Source organism: Oncorhynchus keta, chromosome 5 (genome assembly GCF_023373465.1).
Source record: "Oncorhynchus keta strain PuntledgeMale-10-30-2019 chromosome 5, Oket_V2, whole genome shotgun sequence".
Taxonomy (NCBI): domain Eukaryota; kingdom Metazoa; phylum Chordata; class Actinopteri; order Salmoniformes; family Salmonidae; genus Oncorhynchus; species Oncorhynchus keta.
In genome coordinates this window covers 4,944,993-4,966,717 of record NC_068425.1, presented here as the reverse complement: position 1 = coordinate 4,966,717, position 21,725 = coordinate 4,944,993, and the positions used below count along the sequence as shown (strand labels likewise).

The 21,725-nt window shown below is 41.4% G+C and overlaps 1 protein-coding gene across 16 annotated transcripts in view; it reads left to right on the top strand.

Moving 5' to 3' along the window:
- The window catches only part of LOC118384359 (nuclear body protein SP140-like protein), a 241,315-nt gene that overhangs the window by 43,363 nt on the left and 176,227 nt on the right, over positions 1-21,725 (top strand). For 4 of the 16 annotated variants that reach the window (XM_035770824.2, XM_052518540.1, XM_035770821.2 and 1 more), the window contains 15 exons: positions 396-570; positions 813-1,043; positions 1,245-1,364; positions 2,695-2,828; positions 8,612-8,659; positions 8,875-8,958; positions 9,289-9,337; positions 9,530-9,727; positions 10,380-10,519; positions 10,723-10,791; positions 12,350-12,477; positions 12,623-12,740; positions 12,898-12,972; positions 13,174-13,317; positions 13,535-14,707. In XM_035770824.2, the coding sequence (XP_035626717.1) occupies positions 396-570; positions 813-1,043; positions 1,245-1,364; positions 2,695-2,828; positions 8,612-8,659; positions 8,875-8,958; positions 9,289-9,337; positions 9,530-9,727; positions 10,380-10,519; positions 10,723-10,791; positions 12,350-12,477; positions 12,623-12,740; positions 12,898-12,972; positions 13,174-13,317; positions 13,535-13,648 (1,827 nt within the window). In that variant the 3' untranslated portion in view covers positions 13,649-14,707. Of the gene's footprint in view, positions 1-395; positions 571-812; positions 1,044-1,244; positions 1,365-2,694; positions 2,829-8,611; positions 8,660-8,874; positions 8,959-9,288; positions 9,338-9,529; positions 9,728-10,379; positions 10,520-10,722; positions 10,792-12,349; positions 12,538-12,622; positions 12,741-12,897; positions 12,973-13,173; positions 13,318-13,534; positions 14,708-21,725 lie in introns of those variants that run through there. The other 12 variants (XM_052518543.1, XM_052518545.1, XM_052518544.1 and 9 more) reach the window with 7 other exon arrangements.

Below are 21,725 nucleotides of genomic sequence, written 5' to 3'. Positions count from 1 at the left end.
CAGCCCTTATTTTAAGTGTTTTTAAAAATTGATGGGAAAAATGAATGGTGGATAAAAGATTGTCACCATTTCCCGGTTTGACCGCAGAAGGTTCCTTGAGGATCTCCAGGGTTCAGCGGGCCAACACTAATTCTAAGAGTGTTCTGTGTACACTAAGACCATTCACTGTCCTATTACTAGCTGGGTACAAACAATATAAATAACAGGTCTTTGAATGTTATTGTTAGAGTGGACATTGGAGTTGAGGATCATTGATTAGTAATGCCTGATGTGTGTCCAATGAATTCCACTCTGTCACATGAACTGATTGGGATGGTAGTTGCTTCTAGAGAATTAAGTATCACTCTACTCCAGCCACAATTTGACCATGGTGTTGTATTTGACCCCTCCTGCAGAAGCTGATTCGGTGTAAGAGTAAGGAGGTGAGGGAGAAGGGTGTGTACCAGGTGTTGGACTGGGTGGAGGCAGAGAGGCCCAACAGCATCAATGTGTTCTGGAACTGTGTGTTCAGGGATCACCTCCTGCTGCAGTACCCCACGTTACGCCTGCTCCGAAACCGCCTGCTGGACGGTCAGTTCTGGAGCCTTCACTCTTATTGTTGTATTATTATGGTATTATTTTGGCATTTGTATGGATAGGTTAATATCTATATATAATTCTAACTCCTAGTATAATATAAATGTAGTCACAATGGTGGATACTTTGAAGTTGAGGTTCAAAGCCTTATCAAATTTGTATTTATTATAATTTGTCATTAGGTTACATTAATTAGGTTGCATGGTTGGCTCAATTTTGCCTCCAATCCCTTGTAGGGTCGTTCACATTTTATGAGAATCTGCCAGAGAAGATGGAGAAGGAAGAGGAGGAGGAGGATAAGAAGAAGAAGGCTTCAGCGGATGGGGAAGAGGAAGAGGAGGAGGAGGAGAAAAAGACAGGAATGAAAAATAGTAAAAAGAAAAGTGAGAGTGCAGAGAAGGGCAAGCCCAGCACGTCCACCCAGTCCACCCCCAGTCAGAAGAGGAAAGTCCAGAGGGTCAAAAACTGTGAGTCCCAGGCTTCATGTTCCCTGGGGGAAAGAGGAGGCCTTGAATCAGAAAGTCTAAACTACCTCTGTAACTTCAAACAGACATTTCTTGAGTAAATATTGACTCTTGAATTCATAGCGTAGGAAGTAGTGGGGGGAGGGAATATTTCATCTTTATTTTCAAGTCACATCTGACTGTCCCCAACATGTCCCAATGCAGGTTCTCCTTTTTGCAAGGGGGAGAAATCTGACATCTGGACCTGGCCCTTCTACAAGATCCAGCTCCCAGTCACCTGTGGGGACAAGGAAGGCATGCTCATCAGAAACAAGCTGGCCACAGGTACGTCGTAACAATGGACTTAATATGATATGTTTGTGTGTAATGGTTGGCTCATTGACATTGCAAATGGGGAATAGCCAATCACGAAGAGGTGTTGCCAGCTGTGAACTCTATAGGTAACATGCAACCATGGTGAATGTGACTGCAGCCTACATCAAATGTTGCAATGGTAAAAAGTTGGATATTATTTTCGTCGGCATGATCACTTTGCCTACTCTAATATGTTGGCATGCATCTCTTTTTTTAACCAATTCTGATGGTTCTTAAAAGTGGAATTTTGCTAATATTACCGTTATATCAACTCAATCTTTGGCACAGTAGGCATCAATTCACTTGCCAATAACGTTGCGTACTTTTGAACGGTATATCATTTTCATCGAACACAAAGTTAACATAAGCACTAGATGCCTTCAATTGGCCAATTTATAGGCATGCCCAATTTAGACATATTATTTTAACAAAGTGATGTTATGTAGGTAAATAAATAATCAAAAGAAAAACGTGTTTATTTATTAGCCTAGTGGTTATAAGTATTTAGGCATATAGTTAAAGTGAAATAGGTCTCATGTGACATCGTTGTCAAAAGCTCAAGACATACTGTTACATGCACAGTAGGTCTATATTATTTATGGATTGATCATATAGAAATATTAAAACATTATTTTATTTAAAAAATATATATTACATTTTTACCCCTTTTTCTCCCCAATTTCGTGGTATCCAATTGTTTTTAGTAGCTACGATCTTGTCTCATCGCTACAACTCCCGTACAGGCGCAGGAGAGATGAAGGTTGAAAGTCATGCGTCCTCCGATACACAACCCAACCAAGCCGCACTGCTTCTTAACACAGCGCGCATCCAACCCGGAAGCCAGCCGCACCGGGTTGGATACCTGCTAATAACTCCTAACTGGTTAGGACAGCTCATGAGGTGTCCTAAATATCTATCGACTTGGTGTGACTCTTATTTATAGCTTCACCTCTTATAGCTATAGTTTTTTACCCATCAGCACTTACAATAAATGTTCTACTCTGAGACCCTTTGTGAATACGGGCCCAGATCTAATGCATAGACTTTAGTGGGTTAACACTGTATTGTGATGTGCAGGAGACCCATGTTTCATTCACAGTCAGGCAGGTCTTTTATTTGATGATTTTAAATGTATTGTATCCACGTCTGGTACAACGGTCCATTTTTACTTTGCATGGTTTTAATTTGTGGTGGTGTGAATGATGTCTGACTTCATCATTGGTTTGTCTCAGGGGAGAGGTGCATTGTGGTCCAGTGTTGCTGGTTGATGTCTGACTTCCTCATTGTTTGTTTTTTTCAGGGGAGAGGTGCATTGTGGTCCAGGGTCGCTGGTTCACCCCAAGTGGCTTTGAGGAGTTTGGGGGGAAGAAGAGCAGAAAGAACTGGAAGTACAGTATCCGCTGTAGAGACACCACTCTGGGAGAACTGATCCAGGTACAGTATATATTTTGATTACATTTATTTGACAATTTAAAAACACAATTCAAACCAGACGTAAATACAATACATTTAAAATCATCAAATAAAAGACAGAAAAGTTGAACAGCTTGGTCACTTTTCATACTCTAATCAGGCCTATGTCATTTGGACAATGTTTCCATACACTACTACACTCTGGGATATATATACAGTACCAGTCAAAAGTTTGGACACACCTACTCATTCCAGGGTTCTTTATTTTTAGTATTATTCTACATTGTATTCTACATTGTAGAATAATAGCGAAGACATCAAAACTATGAAATTACACATATGGAATCATGTAGTAACCAAAAAAGTGTGAAACAAATCCAAATATATTTTATATTTGACATTCTTCAAAGTAGCCACCATTTGCCTTGATGACAGCTTTGCACACTCTTGGCATTCTCTGAACCAGCTTCATGAGGTAGTCACCTGGAAAGCATTTCAAACCAACAGGTGAGCCTTTGTAAGTTAATTTGTGGAATTTCTTTCCTTCTTAATGCATTTAAGCCAATCAGCTGTGTTGTGACAAGGTGCAGAAGATAACCCTATCTGGTAAAATACCATGTCCATATTATGGCAAGAACAGCTTAAATAAGCAAAGAGAAATGACAGTACATCATTACTTTAAGACATGAAGGTTAGTCAATCCGGAAAATGTCGAGAACTTTGACATTATCTTCAAGTGCATTTGCAAAAACCATCAAGCGCTATGATGAAACTGGCTCTCATGAGGACTGCCGCAGGAAAGGAAGACCCAGAGTTACCTCTGCTGCAGAGGATAAGTTAATTAGAGTTAACTGCACCTCATTTTGCAGCCCAAATATATGCTTCACAGAGTTCAAGTAACAGACACATCTCAACATCAACTGTTCAGAGGAGACTGCTTGAATCAGGCCTTGATGGTCAAATTGCTGCAAAGAAACCACTGGTAGGCAACAACACATCTGCCACACTGACCCTCCAGACTAGGGCCCCTCAGGGATGCGTGCTTAGTCCCCTCCTGTACTCCCTGTTTACCCACGACTGCGTGACCATGCACGACTCCAACACCATCATTAAGTTTGCCAACGACACGACGGTAGTAGGCCTGATCACCAACAATGTTGAGAACCTAAAGGGAGGAGGTTAGAGACCCGGCAGTGTAGTGCTAGGACAACAACCTCTCCCTCAACATCAGCAAGATAAAGGAACTGATCGTGGCCTACAGGAGACAGAGGGCCGAGCACACCCCCATTCACATCGACAGGGCTGTAGTGGAGCCGGTCGAGAGCTTCAAGTTCCTACAGTGTCCACATCACTAAGAATCTATCATGGTCCAAACACACCAACATGGCACGACAACGCCTATTCCCCCTTTAGGAGGCTGAAAAGATTTTGCATGGGCCCTCAGATCCTCAAAAAGTTCTACAGCTGCACCATTGAGAGCATCTTGACTGGCTGTATCATCACTTGGTATGGCAACTGCTTGGCATCCAACTGCATGCACTACAGAGGGTAGTGCGTATGGCCCAGTACATCACCGGGGCCAAACTCCCTGCCATCCAGGACCTCTATACCAGGCGGTGTCAGAGGAAGTCCCAAAAAATGTCAAAGACTCCAGCCACCCAAGCCATAGACGGTTAATTCTGCCTCTGCATGGTAAACGGTACCAATGCACCAAGTCTGGAACCAACGGGACCCTGAACAGCTTCTACACGCAATCCATAAGATTTCTAAACAAAACTGCTAGATAGCTAATCAAATGGCTACACAGACTACCAGCATTGACCTTTTTTTGCAATAACTCTTTTGCACTGACTATGCACACAACCTGGACTCCACCCACAACCTGGACTCCACCTTTTTTTAGGGGGTAGATCAGCTTTAATATTGCTGATAGATTGTGGGTTCTATCAATGTAATTGTTTGCATAAATTCCAATCCCCCATATATATATATTTTTATATATTTGTTTCCTTCTTTATCATTTTACCCTAATCATTCCACCCCTCCCCTAGCTGGAGTAAAATAATGGACAACAATACTTATGCTTCTACTTTCAGTTTATAGATATTATATACATTTTACAGACACAGTGTATTTTACATTACTTATATATTTTATATGTTTTTAGTCCGACACTTCAGCTACCCTCAACCCCTTCCATCTATCTCTAATTTCCATCAACTGTGCTGTAATGTTTCACAAAAGTTCTGAACCTTTCTATTCTCATAGTTTCTACAGATTGTAAATTAAAGATGAATGTTTTTCCCAAGATTAGTTTCAGCCATTCCTAAACTTGCGAACAAAAACAAGCTACAGTTACATAATTTAACTGATGCTCTAATCCAGAGCGATTTACAGGAGCAATTATGTTTAAGTGACTTGCTCAAGGGCACATCAACAAGGGCTCTTAACCACTAGGCTACCTGCTTGCCCTACATATGGGCAGTACCAAAACAAGTTATCTAATGATTATGTCTCTTCGCAGCAAAATCTCCAGAGCTGCGATTGGTTGTATCCCTCATATACATAACATTCTATTGGTTGCAAGAATTTTGTATAATAATTAAATGGAAAAACAAACTTTTTAATCCAGTGTTGTTTTGTGTATCAGTTCATAAACCACATGCTATGGAATCGGCACATCAAAAATCTCTTCCTAACTATTTTGCGCAGCTTTCAATTTTTTGAATGGAAACTGGTATACTTTTTTGTAATCACAATTTTCTTTAACAAATATTGGTCTTTAATGTAGGGTCGACAGACAACTGACTTAGCTTCTTCCCCTTCCACATGCCTCTTCCAATTTGGATATAGCAGACATTTACATATATTTTTGTTAGCTGCATGTGTGACAACTCCAACAGTCATATTTATATTCATACCCTTCTGATGACCAGGTGGCGAATCGCATCTCTGCATGTCTGGCAGACATATCAGTGTGGATGACGGATCACCACCTCAAGCTGAACCTCGGCAAGACGGAGCTGCTCTTCCTCCCGGGGAAGGACTGCCCGTTCCATGATCTCGCCATCACGGTTGACAACTCCATTGTGTCCTCCTCCCAGAGCGCTAAGAACCTTGGCGTGATCCTGGACAACACCCTGTCGTTCTCAACTAACATCAAGGCGGTGGCCCGTTCCTGTAGGTTCATGCTCTACAACATCCGCAGAGTACGACCCTGCCTCACACAGGAAGCGGCGCAGGTCCTAATCCAGGCACTTGTCATCTCCCGTCTGGATTACTGCAACTCGCTGTTGGCTGGGCTCCCTGCCTGTGCCATTAAACCCCTACAACTCATCCAGAACGCCGCAGCCCGTCTGGTGTTCAACCTTCCCAAGTTCTCTCACGTCACCCCGCTCCTCCGCTCTCTCCACTGGCTTCCAGTTGAAGCTCGCATCCGCTACAAGACCATGGTGCTTGCCTACGGAGCTGTGAGGGGAACGGCACCTCAGTACCTCCAGGCTCTGATCAGGCCCTACACCCAAACAAGGGCACTGCGTTCATCCACCTCTGGCCTGCTCGCCTCCCTACCACTGAGGAAGTACAGTTCCCGCTCAGCCCAGTCAAAACTGTTCGCTGCTCTGGCCCCCAATGGTGGAACAAACTCCCTCACGACGCCAGGACAGCGGAGTCAATCACCACCTTCCGGAGACACCTGAAACCCCACCTCTTTAAGGAATACCTAGGATAGGATAAAGTAATCCTTCTCACCCCCCTTAAAAGATTTAGATGCACTATTGTAAAGTGGCTGTTCCACTGGATGTCATAAGGTGAATGCACCAATTTGTAAGTCGCTCTGGATAAGAGCGTCTGCTAAATGACTTAAATGTAAATGTAATATTTATGATATCATTAACCTCTCTGCGCACAGAACCGGGATGAAATTCGACAACATATGGTGATCGCTACATAAATAGTCATATTAAACATTCATGAAAATACAAGTGTCTCACATGTTTCGAAAGCCTAGAATCTTGCTAATCCAACTGTGTTGTCAGATTTAAAAAGGGATTTACTGCGAAAGAATACGATGCGATTATCTGAGGATAGAGCCCCATAAAAAACAACTATTTCAACCAGCACAAGCGTAACAAAATCACAAACTGCAATAAAATAAATTGTTTACCTTTGACGATCTTCCTCTGTTTGCAATCCCAATGCTCATTGTTACACAATGAATTGTCTTTTGTTTGATAAAATCCATTTGTATAGCCTAACACGGAACATTTTGTGAACCAATTGTGTCGTGAATTCCATCTCATTCCATTTTTGACGACACATTTGATGTAAATAATCACACGAAACGTAACTTTTCCAGTCATGTTTGGTTTCATTGCAATCAACTGAACCTTATGGGTCATTTCGCAGGCTGTATTGACTGAAAGAAACTGATTTGAAGACAACAAGTAATGACATCATTGTGCACCAATGATATGACCGCTGTTTCGTTGATTGACTGTATTTTCACCCAATGACCACTGATCGTCTTGAAATCTAGCTGGGTACATAGCCAATGAGCTGAGGTAAACGGCAATATGTTATTTTTATGTGTTGGAAGACCAACCCATGTAGTAAACTCCGGCGTAAAGAGGGTCATTCGCCATTGAAGTTACATACCGGAAGGAGCAACGCATGTTACGCACAGCGTTGTTTTGGTAAAGCGCATTTTCAGCTGTTTATATATCAATCAGTATGGCGACTAAGTCAGGGAAAGCTAAATCTAAGACTAGATATACAGATGTACACACAATTTTAGAAGAAATTGATCGGAAAGTGAGACAGAGATTGTTGGAGGACGATTAATTTAGCGATTCCCAAATGGTGGAATATTTTTTGAACGGAGAGGACACCGTTTTGGACTGGTAAGTTCTTCTCATGCTAATGCCGTTGTTTGAAATTAATAATATAAAATATTATTTGTGATTTAAAAAAATATTAGTAGCAATATATAAAAATGTAATTTAATGAAATGTGAGATGCGTGTGTCTGCCGCCCCACCCCACCCCCACATGAAATAGCCTATTTGAGGCTGTTGAGGAGAGGGCAGTTCCTCTCCTTGTTCAGGCGGCTTTCGGCGGTCTGCGTTGCCGGTTTTCTAGCCATCATCGATCCACTTTTCATTTTCCATTTGTTTTGACTTGTCTTCCCACACACCTGGTTTCAATTCCATCATTACATGTTGTGTATTTTAACCCTCTGTTCCCCCCCATGTCCTTGTCCGGAATTGTTTAATGTAATTTATTGTAGTTTATTGTATTGCTTGTGCACGTTATTCTGGTCTGCGATGGGTTTTGTACCCATTGTATTTATTGTTCTGTTTCCGGTGGTTTTTATTATTAGACTGCGCCGTTGTAAACACCGTTTTTGCTCTCCTGCGCTTGACTTCTCTGCCGCCAGTACGCACGCCGTACACAATGTTTTGTCATGCTGACATGAACTGACAAGGTGGATGAGTTAATTCGAAGAATTCACACAAGTCCATTTCTGTGGGTAGTAATTAGCACTGTCACAACCAACCCGTGAGGCAACCAACCCAGGTCTCCCCTACTCTTACCACAGCATATCAGTTTATCATTACATATACAAGTGAAATTGGGCCAGACAGAGCAATGAACTATAGCTACACATTATACCCTTTTTTGTTTTTCTGTAAAGAAACTAACAGTACAGTTATTTCACTGATGTTCCAATCAGTCACTCAACACTCAAAACCAATGTCTGTTCCCCTTCTCTCCCCCTTCATTTCACCATTCCACCCACCTCAGGGAGGTCATTTAACTTCACCAGACATTAAAAGAAGAAAAAGTGCACAGGTAGGAGACCAATCTTTCAATATACCACATCCTCTGGATTAACAGCCAAACTTTATTTGACTAATTAGTTGTACAAATGCTCTCAAATGCTTAGTACATCCACATCATACTGTATATCTATATAACAGTACAGCATCATTCCATGTAAAAATGACTTTGTAAGAACTGAATTTAAAAAATATATCCTTGCCTTTAACAACTGAATGTAAATCCAGGATCACCACCCTGGTTCCTCATCCACTGTTCGGAGGTCCCTACAAATGAATAAAACGGTAACACATCATGGTAATTCAGCTTCTGTAAGTACAACCTGATACCATACTGGGCATAGAAACATGTGGAACCATTGAAAATGCAGAGAAAGTGCTACATCGTCATAGCATCTGAGTACATGTTGTTTATGATTGTTAGTCATGAATCAGTTTTATTGCAACATCTGAACTTGACAGCTTAGCCTTATCCGTTGATATTGTGATGTTTATACTGGCATGAATTTATATTTCTTGTGCGTGATCATACTTTGACCAATGATCATTTTGTTTGTCCATGTTCTTACCATATTGGATAAAGAAGAGTCTATTATGTGACTGATATATGTACAACTGGTATGTCCCTTTTTTCTTATCTAGGCCAAGAGAGCACTGTTTCCCTTCAACCAATCAGCGGGCTCAATCACAGGTATGTACACCAATCAGAGCTCAATGGAATCTTTCTGAATCCTTTAGACATGACTATCTGGTAAAGGGGATGGTGTTGTCTCTCTAACTTTGTGTTTTTGTTATATGGTTTTGTGAATAACACAGGCCTGACCCTTTACACTTATATAGTAAACCATCTTTCCCTAAACCTCTTTGTTTATCTTTACTTCAGAGTCTGATGAGAATGACGATGATGAGGAGGAGGAAGAAGAAGCTGAGCAGGAAAGAGAGGAAGGAGAGAGAAGAGATCAGGCAAACACTGCTGGAGAGAGCAGTACAGGAGGCAGCCATTGTGGTGTGAAGAAGTCTGTCTTCAAAGTCACCTGTGGAGCCATCAATGGAATGCTACATAAGGATCGGTTTGCATCAGGTACAAATTTTACTGGAGACACTTTTACATGTTGCCAACCCTCTTTCTCTGGCTGCACCTCAAAAACGGACCCCACTTAGTGCTTTTATCAAGCAGAAAACCCATTTCAGCAGATCCACAAGGTCTGCCATGATATAGTTCCCTTAAGGAAAAGCACCTTCAGTCAGACAGCTTTCACTGTGAGAGCTTCCCATGTCTGGAACTCACTGCCTTCAGACACACGTAACTGTGCAACACTCAACCTGTCTGTAGTTTGTGAGGTGTGTAGATTTGGTTTGTTAATATTCTGTCTTTTGTTTGGTTGCTTTTTTGTGTTATTGCTCTTTCTGTCTGCGTACTAAGTGTTAGTTGTCATATGTTGTTCTCTGCTCTGTATGTGCTCATTGTCTGTACTGCCCAGGGACAGCGGTAGAAAGTTTGCCTACTGGCTAAAACCGTCACTTTTACTGAAAATGTCCCTGCAAACATAAACATAATAAAGTAAAGTAAATGACAAACCGTTAGCTATTGTTGACAATACACTACATGTTATTTTACCATAGCCCCATGTCACTCTGGTCAGCTGTAATGCGCCCAATTTAATGTATATTAAGGTTATAGTAGGGTTTCATTTGAGTTTGTCCTTCTGCCCCTATCTTCTCTGTTGCCCCAGGGTCGTGTGGAAAGAGCATCCGTACGGAGCTGCGCTGGATGACCCCGGTGGAGTTTGTGAAGGGGGAGTCAGCTCTGGAAGATCCCTCCTGGAAGAAAGACATCCAGTGGGACGGGAAACCACTCAGCCTCCTCATCAAGGTACAGAGGGAAGGAGAACAGAGAGAAAGAGAGGAAGAAAGATGAGGGGGAAATAATGTGTGTTTGGCACTTACCAACCTACTGTACAAGGAATGGTTTAAGATAGTCTGCAAGGTCTTTCAGGACCTGTGGTGAAAACATTTGCTGTCTTCAAAGACGTTTTACTAGTACTACTACTGTCTTTGTTTGTTTCTCATTTCCAGAGTAAGATCTTGGTCATCCACTCTCTCCTGTGTAAGTGCAAGCTGTGCAGCTCCACGGCCAAAGACAGGGTACGTTTCTCCCTCGACCCTCAGGAACATGGTGGCAACCACTTACCAATCAGCCAATCACATTGGTTAAACGAATGCTTCAGTTGTAATAATGAAATTCCAAGATGTTACTTAACATCACTGTAACGGCAATGAATGAATGAATGACATCTTCATGTCAAATCATCAGTTGGCAACCCATCCCTTACATGATTAATTGACACATAAACAAGCATTACAAGGATTCACAGTGATAATTCAGTGATAATTATTCTGGTGTTCTGCACAGCGTGCACTGTATAAATAATGACAAATAAATCAGTACACAATAGTAGATAAGGTTTTTCAAGCAATAATAATAATAACCCTTGATCTGTAAAAATGATACATACATACAGAAAAATTCAACAGAAGGTGTTTCAACCTGATCTTGCACAAAGAGAATATTCAAGTGTGAGATCAGAGAGAAGACTGTGAGACAGCCCTACAGACAATCTATACACATATGTGCACTTTGCAATATAAGAGCTAAATACTTTTCGAATGTAATTATAGGTTGCCCTTTTTCTTTTATTCCAGGCTTTATCAAAATAATTCAGAGAACAGAAATACACAATGTACAAAAAAACATTTCAGTTTCTCCTCATCACTCAGCCACATATTGCCAGGGTAAATCTGGTGGGTTCCTGAAATAAGGACAAATGTATATATATCGCGGTAGAAAGTGCAATGGATGATAAAATGAATGTTATTCTCTATTTCTTCGAGGTCACAATAGTTACACAGTTTTTCCTCATCCATTATCCCGAGCTGTTTCAATACGCAGGGGAAATATCTCTGGTCTTACACATGGCGATCTCTTGCTTTTAGGTAGGTTGTACATAATATACTGTATCTCTCACACACAAATTCACCCTTAATCAAACAAAAGGTTCTCAATTTGGGTTTATGAATCATCTCCCCCACCCATTTATTTTCATATTGCGTCATCAGTTGTTTTTAAATAGTATCTATATCTCCGTTAATTTGGTCTTCGCACAAATGTTAAAAGTCAGACTGCTGGAAAAGGTTCAACATTTTGGTTGCCCAGGCTCCTCCTATGAACAGATCCCATTGAAAACTTTTCTGGCAAAAGGCATATCCAACAGTCTATTCCAAAGTCTCACTATGCACGCCTTCCATCTCACGTCACAGGGATCCCAGCCCATGTCCCCAGTTAAGGCCAAATATTAATGCCAAATATGTATAATTGCTAGGACACTCAAGAATGTCTTCACCACCACAAAATTGAAAACCAATTGACTGGAAGTAATACCATTTTCCTCAGGTTTTGTTCAGTTTCTGCCATAAAAATACATCAGCATTTCATCATCATATCCTAGTCCAGTATTTAACTGTTTCATTTATTTTGCCAAATCATTCATAAACATAGCAAACAGAGTTGGTGATAAGGCATGTCCTTGTTTTACACCCGAGGGTGTGGGAAATCAATCTGTACGATATTTAACACACAAACAGGCAGTTGGTGCTTGTTTGTTTCCAATTCCTTCTTACCTTCCTCTCTTCTCTGTCTTGGCAGCATGATCAGGATAACGATGACAACTGCTTCATCTGTAGAAGCCAGGGTAGCTTGATATGCTGTGATGAGTGTCCTCGCTCCTTCCATCAGAGATGTCATCTTCCTAATGTGGATGGAGCCATGATGGGGTGAGAAGAGTTGAGGGTTGATGAGAGACAAAGTGAGACAAAGAGATTGATATAAGAGAGGTATGTTTGTTCTGTGTAGGTAAACTTAGCTGTCAGCTTTTTGTGCACTATTGAAATGTGTGTGTGTGTGTGTGTGTAATCACAGGGATGATTGTCCGTGGATGTGTACATTCTGTGTACTGAGGGCCAGTCAGTCGTGGCGCTACCCCAAACAAATGACCTACCAGGAAGCCTTAACCTGCCGAATCTCAGACCACCAACTGGTGAGGAGCCTGAATGAATGACTTCTATCATTGGTCCAACTACCTCCAATTGCCTGTCCATTATAAGCATCACCATATATTTGACATTAAATAATTATTCAGAATTAAATGTAAACCATATTTGACCAGTCACACAAAGGTGTGTTTACTCTGACAGGAATGCCAGTACCTCCTGCTGTGTCTGTACAATGCGGACGAAGAACACATCGCTGTGGCAGATCCTTGCATCAATGTCAGTTTGCTTGGTTCTCTCTCTCTGTGTGTGTGTGTGTGTGTGTGTGTGTGTGTGTGTGTGTGTGTGTGTGTGTGTGTGTGTGTGTGTGTGTGTGTGTGTGTGTGTGTGTGTGTGTGTGTGTGTGTGTGTGTGTGTGTGTGTGTGTGTGTATGTTTGTGTCAAAGTTCACATATCTCCGTCTGTATGTTTCATTGTCAGGTGAGAAACTACACCAGTGTGATAAAGACCCCTATATGGCTGGACAGGGTTGTGGAGAAGCTGCAGCAGAATCTCTACCAGTCAGTGCAACACTTTGTGTCTGATGTGTTGCTTATCTTCACCAACTGTGCCACATTTAACAGGGTAAGACTGCACTACTACTACTACTGTATCCAATGTGAAGACTTAAGGTAAAAAAAAATTGAACAAATCTTGGAATTGTGCTAATGCATGAATAACACTTTAACAATGTGTCTTTGTTTAATCCATAACAAATAGGAATTAGGCTAAATGAGTTGTGTTTATTGCATTTCTAGTTTATTATGTTTTCTATACAAATGTGTCTGTTTTTTTTCTGAAGGATAATGCAGAGTACTGTGTGATGGGCGAAAGATTGAAGGATATATTTGAGAGAGAGTTCAAGAGTACATTCAGCATCCAACTTCAGCATCCAACTGCATCCAACAGCCAGTAGAGCCTTCATCAAGTCTGTACTGTTATCTCACTATGAGACAACAGGGAATATTCACCATGCAATGGTCTTTCTATACAGCCTTCATACAGACTTGCATGTACATTATTATCCATCCAGTCCTTTCATGAATTTCTTTCATTCGTTCTAGCAGTCAAAATGGGTGTGTGATGATAATTGAAATAGAATGATGGTGATAACATTGCATTTCACACAGTAAATGTTGCTTTGCTAACTTCTCATACAAGAGCCTTAGAATTCCTCACCTTCCAGGTTCTTACTTCTGGTTAGGCCTCACTAGATTCATGTCTAGGGATTCTAGCGAAAATAAACTCATGAATTTCTAAAGCATTGTACAACATAGTACTTGTTTGACTGTAGCCTACCAGAATGTGGTTCTGTTGAGGAGAATATCATCAGACAGAGCAGCAGCGCCCTCTTCAGGGCAGTTAGGTCAGCGGGTGCTTTGGGTCTCTGCCCTCATGCAGGACCTGCATACGCTGCTAATGTAACAGTTGTTAAAGTACTGTGTGAATTTCACCAGGTTCATATATTAATATGACATGTTGATTTGTTATTATGCATGCCTGCATCCTGGGAGTAGGGGAGTGTGTACTTACATTTTGCCCTACTCAAAACATTTTGATGCACTATGAGAGGTAGGCACGTTTTTTTCTGTCGTCTTCAGAAAAATGTGATTATTTTAAGCACAAAGTCATACACGCAGTGTTTTGTTCATGAATAATGCTGTATATATAGATGTTACTCATAAGTTGAAGGTTTTGTAAAGATGCACCTGTAACTACTTTTTAGGATGATATTATCATTCTGAATTCAACATATGGTTCATAGCTAGCTAAGGTATTAGCAGGCTATTAATATGTGTGAACGATGGCGAGCTCCTCGAATGATCCCAGTCCCTTGTGTTGTGCATCTGTTGTAGAAAGAGGCGACGATTCGCTGAACAAATGTGCTCTACAAATGTTTTATTTCCTTTTGGATGCAGGTATGCGGTTTTATCTATGTCAAATATATGTTATGTGTGGATGCATAATAAGGAGAGGCTGTACTAAGTTTTGTATTCTAAAATCATTTTGATGCGCGATGAGAGAAAGAGGCGACGATTCTCAGAACGTATGTGGCTCTACAAATGTTTTATTTTCTTTTGGATCCAGATGCAGGATGCAGAGAGTGAATTCTGCTTAATTAAAACAACCTCATCTCCAAAGTCCACATCTATAGTCTCACATACAGCCCGGAATCAAACCAGGGTCTGTAATGACACCTCTGGCACTGAGATGCAGTGCCACTCGGATCATTTTTGGATGATCATCTCTCTCATTGAATCAACAGAGGTGTGTTTCTCTTTGCAAATATCTCAATCCTTTTCTCTTTTTTAACCTTTATTTAACTAGGCAAGTCAGTTAAGAACAAGTTCTTATTTACAATGACGGCCTAGGAACAGTGGGTTAACAGTCTCGTTCAGGGGCAGAACGACAGATATTTACATTTACATTACATTTAAGTCATTTAGCAGACGCTCTTATCCAGAGCGACTTACAAATTGGTGCATTCACCTTATGGCATCCAGTGGAACAGCCACTTTACAATAGTGCATCTAAATCTTTTAAGGGGGGTGAGAAGGATTACTTTATCCTATCCTAGGTATTCCTTAAAGAGGTGGGGTTTCAGGTGTCTCCGGAAGGTGGTGATTGACTCCGCTGTCCTGGCGTCGTGAGGGAGTTTGTTCCACCATTGGGGAGCCAGAGCAGCGAACAGTTTTGACTGGGCTGAGCGGGAACTGTACTTCCTCAGTGGTAGGGAGGCGAGCAGGCCAGAGGTGGATGAACGCAGTGCCCTTGTTTGGGTGTAGGGCCTGATCAGAGCCTGGAGGTACTGAGGTGCCGTTCCCCTCACAGCTCCGTAGGCAAGCACCATGGTCTTGTAGCGGATGCGAGCTTCAACTGGAAGCCAGTGGAGAGAGCGGAGGAGCGGGGTGATCATAAATCAACACTGCAGAGCTCTCCCTGTCCTCTGCCGTGCCTTGATTGAATTACTGTTGATGACATCTGGAAATGTGCATGTACACCCTGGCCCATCTACTGTTCCTAATCCCAATTCTGACCTGTGCTCTGATATCTGCTTCACTGATTTCTGCTCTCGTAAAGGTTGGGTTTTCTGCACGTTAACACAAGAAGCTTATTACCTAAAATGGTCCATTGAAAGTGTGGGTTCACAGCTCCAATCCAGATGTGTTGGTCATGACTGAGATGTGGTTAAGAAAGAGTGTTTTGAATACTGACGTTAACCTTTCTGGCTATAACCGTTTTCGGCAAGACAGATCTTCCAAAGGTGGGGGAGTGGCAATCTTTACCAAGGATCACCTTCAGTGCTCAGTTGTCTCTCCCCAAACAATTAGATTTGCTGGTTTTAAGCATTACACTTTAAAATAGCTCTTCGATGACTGTTGCAGGGTTTTATCATCCTCCATCAGCACCGGCTTGTACCCTACCTGCCCTATGCTCTCTCCTGGCCCCTTACACTAAGTCTGAATTTGTCCTGCAAGGTGTCAAAAACTGGGGCATGCTTAAACCACCTGACCAAGTCCTAAAGCAATGGGACTCCCTAAATATTTATCAGATTATCACCAATCCTACAAGGTATGACTCCAAACACCCAGAAAATGCTTCTCTCCTCAATGTTATCCTCAGAAATAGTCCTGATAGGTACCAGTCTGGTGTTTTCTGTAATGACCTTAGTGACCACTGTTTTACAGCCTGTGTTCGTAATGGCTGCTCAGTGAAACAACCTGTCCTGATTTGTCATAGACTCTTGATAAAAACTTTAATGAGCAAGCCTTCCTTCATGACCTGGCCTCTGTAAATTGGTATAGAATCAGCTTGATCCCTTGTGTCGAAGATGCTTGCATTTGGTGAAAGGCACGGCACATGCATACTCAGGCTGACTGGCTCTCGTTCAGGCAAATGAGAAATAAGTGCCCGCAGGCTATCCGGAAAGCCAAAGTTAGTTACTTTAAGGAGCAGTTCTCACTCTGTGGGTCTAACCCCAAGAAGTTCTGGAAAACGGTTAACTTCTTTGGGATAGGGGGCAGCATGTTCACTTTTGGATGAATAGTGTGCCCAGAGTGAACTGCCTCCTACTCAGTCCCAAATGCTAATATATGCATTTTATTATTATTGGATAGAAAACACTCTGACGTTTGTGAGTATAACATAACTCATATGGCAGGCAAAAACCTGAGAAAAAATCCAAACAGGAAGTGGGAAATCTGAAGTTTGTAGTTTTTGAATTCAGCCCCTATCGAATTCACAGTGGGATATGTGTTATTTTGCACTTCCTAAGGCTTCCACTAGATGTCAACCATCTTTAGAACGTTGTTTCATGCTTCTCCTGTGAAGGGGGGCCGGATGGGAGCTGTTTGACTAAGGGGTTTGCCAGCAGCCTTGTTCTCAGCCACGCGCATTTCACATGATCTCTCGTTCCATTACTTTTCTACAGACAATGGAATTCTCCGGTTGGAACATTATTGAACATTTATGATAAAAACATCCTAAAGATTGATTCTATACTTAGTTTGACAAGTTTCTTCGACTTGTAATATAACTTTTTGAACTTTTCGTCCGACTGGACCTGAACGAGCTTTGGATAAAAATAAGCTATTTGGACATAAATGATGGACATTATCAAACAAAACAAACATTTATTGTGGAACTGCGATTCCTGGGAGTGAATTCTGATGAAGATCATCAAAGGTAAGTGAATATTTATAATGCTATTTATGACTAATGTTGACTGCGCAACATGGCGGATATTTCTTTTGGCTGGTTTGGGCACTGAGTGCCTTTCTCAGATTATGCTTTTTCCGTAAAGTTGTTTTGAAATCTGACACAGCGGTTGCATTAAGCAGAAGTGTATCTAAAGTTCCATGCATAACACTTGAATTTTCATCAACATTTATAATGAGTATTTCTGTGAATTCATGTGGCTCTCTGCAATATCACTGCATGTTTTGGAAAATAAGATTTTGGGATATACATATGAACTTTACCGAACAAAACATACATGTATTGTGTAACATGAAGTCCTATGAGTGTCATCTGATGAAGATCATCAAAGGTTAGTGATTAATTTGATCTCTATTTGTGCTTTTTGTGACTCCTCTCTTTGGCTGGAAAAATGGCTGGGTTTTTCTGTGAGTTGGTGGTGACCTAACATAATCGTTTGTGGAGCTTTCGCTGTAAAGCATTTTTTAAATCAGACACTGTGGCTGGATTAAGGATACTTTTATCTTTAAAATGGTGCCTAATACTTGTATGTTTGAGAAATTAGATTTATGAGATTTCTGTTGATTTGTATTTAGCGCCCCGCTAGCAAAACCCCAGGCCTAGACAGGTTGAAGACCTGGAGAATAAACCCTCCTCACAGCTGCCCATGTCCCTTAAAGTTGATGATTTAGTTGTTACTGACAAGAAGCACATGGCTGAACTCTTTAATCACCACTTCATTAAGTCCGGATTCCTATTTGACTCAGCCATACCTCCTTGCCCGTCCAACATTTCCTCATCTCCCACCCCTTCTAATGCGACTAGCCCCAATCTCTCTCTTTTTCCCTTGCCCCGCTACAAAGTTTCTCCCTGCAAGTGGTCACTGAGGCCGAGGTGCTAAAGCAGCTCCTTAAACTTGACCCCAAAAAACATATCAGATGGTTTAGACCCTTTCTTCTTTAAGGTTGCTGCCCCTATCATCGCCAAGCCTATCTCTGACCTTTTTATCCTGTCTCTCCTCTCTGGGGAGGTTCCCATTGCTTGGAAGACAGCCACGGTTAGTCCTTTATTTAAAAGGGGAGCTCAAGCTGATCCCAACTATTTCTATTTTTGCCCTGTTTTTCAAAAATGTTGGAAATGCTTGTCAATAATCAACTGACTGGCTTTCTTGATGTCTGTAGTATTCTCTCTGGTATGCAATCTGGTTTCCGCTCAGGTTATGGATGTGTCACTGCAACCATTGCCCTTATTCAAAGGAATGTTGTGCTGCTATTTTTATTGACTTGGCCAAAGCTTTTGATATGGTAGACCATTCCATTCTTGTAGACCGGCTAAGGAGTATTGGTGTCTCTGAGGGGTCTTTAGCCTGGTTTGCTAATGACCTCAACGAGTGCAGTGTATTAAGTTAGAACATCTGCTGTCTCTGCCACTGCCTGTCACCAAGGATGTTTCCAAGGCTCGATCCTAGGTCCCACGCTCTTCTCAATTTACATCAACAACATAGCTCACTCATCCATTTATATGCAAATGATACAGTTTTACACTCAACTGGCCCCTCCCCGGATTTTGTGTTAAACACTCTACAACAAAGATATCTTAGTGTCCAACAAGCTTTCTCTGCCCTTAATGAACACATATAGGAATTGTAAATTTCCCATGACAGGGACACATTCCGGACAAACATTAAGATGTGACTTGAAATTAAAAATAAACATATTTCACCCCCCAAACACGTTACAGAGGGACTTTAGACTTTTTTGACTCAAGTCCTCCTCTTTCCCAGAAGGCAGCATGAATCCTGGGACTCACAGTTGGTCGGACTCTGGACTTTCCTCTTCTGACTGGGATTGGACTGGTGGATGTGCTGGGCTGCTCCTCCTCAGCACTCTCACTTCTCTCTTTCTGTTTCCTATTTTTCCTTCTTGTCTTCTCCTCTTCTACTTCCTCTGAAGCCTTCTTTTTATCCTCCTCCTCCTCTTCCTTCTCCACCTTCTTTGGCAGTTTCTCATAGAATGTGAATGACCCTGCATGGGATTGGAGGCAACATTTAGTAAACCATGCAACCTAAATAATTTACAACTAATTTAAACAATTAGAATATACATTTGACAGGGCATTGAACCTCAACGTCTAAGTATCCACCATTGTGGCTACATTTATATTAAACTAGGAATTAGAATTATATACTGATATTAACTTATACAAACGAATGCCATAATAATACAATAATAAGAGTGAAGACTCCAGAACTGACCGTCCAGCAGGCGGTTTCGGAGCAGGCGTAACGTGGGGTACTGCTGCAGGAGGTGATCCCTGAACACACATTTCCAGAACACCTTGATGCTGTTGGGAGTCTTTGCCTCCACCCAGTCCAACACCTGGTACACACCCTTCTCCCTCACCTCCTTACTCCTCATCCCAATCAGCTTCTGCAGGAGGGGTCAAATACAGAATTATGGTCCAATTTGTGAGGGTTGTCAAATTAATGCTGGAGTGGAGTGATAGACTTGATTCTCTAGAAGCAACCACCACCTCAATAAGTTCCTGTGACAGGCAGGAATTTATGGACACACATCAGGCCTTATGAATCAATGATCATCAACTCCAATTTCCACTCATACAATAACATTCTGAGACCTGTTACTTGCTAGCAATAGGACAGTAACTGGTGTTAGTACAAAATAGGATAAATAATTTTACCAAATCAATTCTGTAGACTACAATTTGTTTTGTTACACAGTTTAATCAGGGTTTTATTCAGTAGAGTATAGTAGAGCACAGTACGATACAGTACAGTATAGTTTACTTCAGTAGAGTACAGTTGAGAACAGTAAAGTACAGTAGAGTTTAATACATTAGAGTACAGTAGAGTAGAGTTTAATTCAGTAGAGTACAGATTAGTTCTTTACTTTTATTTACTGTACTGTACTCTGCTGTGCTCTACATTACTGCACTGTGCTGTCCAAACCTGTGAAACATAGATGTCTATGATTGGTTCAGATTTCTCAACCTATCATAGACATCTGTCAATGTTTGGGCCAAACCCGGACAGGACCAAATCTGAACCAATTGTAGACGTCTATGTTTAGGCCAAATAACGGCCTGCCCTGACTAGATGTCTGTGGAAGTTGAAATCAAGGCCAGTACAGACCGGAACAAATTTGAACCAAACATTGACGTCTGTGATTGGTTCCGATTTAGTCCAATCCAGACCCCCTCTCCAATTAAAAAGGGGACAAAACGGACAAAAAAAACATCTAAAAGACGTCGGCGTGGGTCCGTGGTTGGTAGGATGTAATAGTAGTTTAGTGCTGCTTGCTTAAACTGAGTGGGCGGGTGTGTGTATAGAAATTTAGCAGTCCAGACTACTGCTCTCACCTTGTCGGAGCTGGTTAAGAAATGTGTGTGGTTGCTCCATGCACGACATCTCTGTCCTACTACAGTGGAAAAACCGCAGTAACTCCTCATCTGTCAGAAAATCCAACGGCTCCATTGGCGCCGATGCAACTGCAACTCTTCAATACAGTTTCCTTTGTCGAAAGAAATCTAATATTTACCAGGTCATTGAATATTATTAATAGTTTAATAATGAACGATCCGGTTCATATTGGGTTGCATATATATACACTGAAAAATGAAAGTATGATTGACATTATGTAGTCTATTTACATTTCAATACAGGCCCCGGGCGGATTGATTCATTCAGACGAATGCACATACCGATAGATGCGCGTTTGGAAGAAGGACGTAGAGGACGTAATGAAAACATTTTCAACTGTAGGCCAACAAGTTGTTATTAAAGTTATTTTCGAAGATATAATAGATATCCCGCAAGCACGGAAGTACACTTCAAGTGATGTTTGGAAAGTGAAAGTGTTCATGTGATTTTATATGAGCCACAAGGGGAGAGGCTATAGATTTTTTTACTCATTCTATATGTGAGGAGCCCCGTGGACCCTCCTTGTTCGGAAGTAATTTAGCCGTTGTAGCCATTGACGAAAGGGTTGACAGGTCTCGCTGAAATGTCTAGGCCAAATACCACTCAACACTGGACCACAAGGCCTGTAAGCGAGGAGTTGCCTCATTTAGCCAATAAACCCTTTCCCCATAACGTTATCGAGCGAATAAAGAAGGAATATCAACATAACTTGTAACGACAGAAGAAGCAAAATACGGTTTTCCATCAAAACAATCATTCTTGAAAGATAACTTGACAAACAAAGGAATTTAAATTATAATTCTTCCTCATTAAACACCCCAGATAATTTTCAAACAATTAATGTTGATTTAACTGC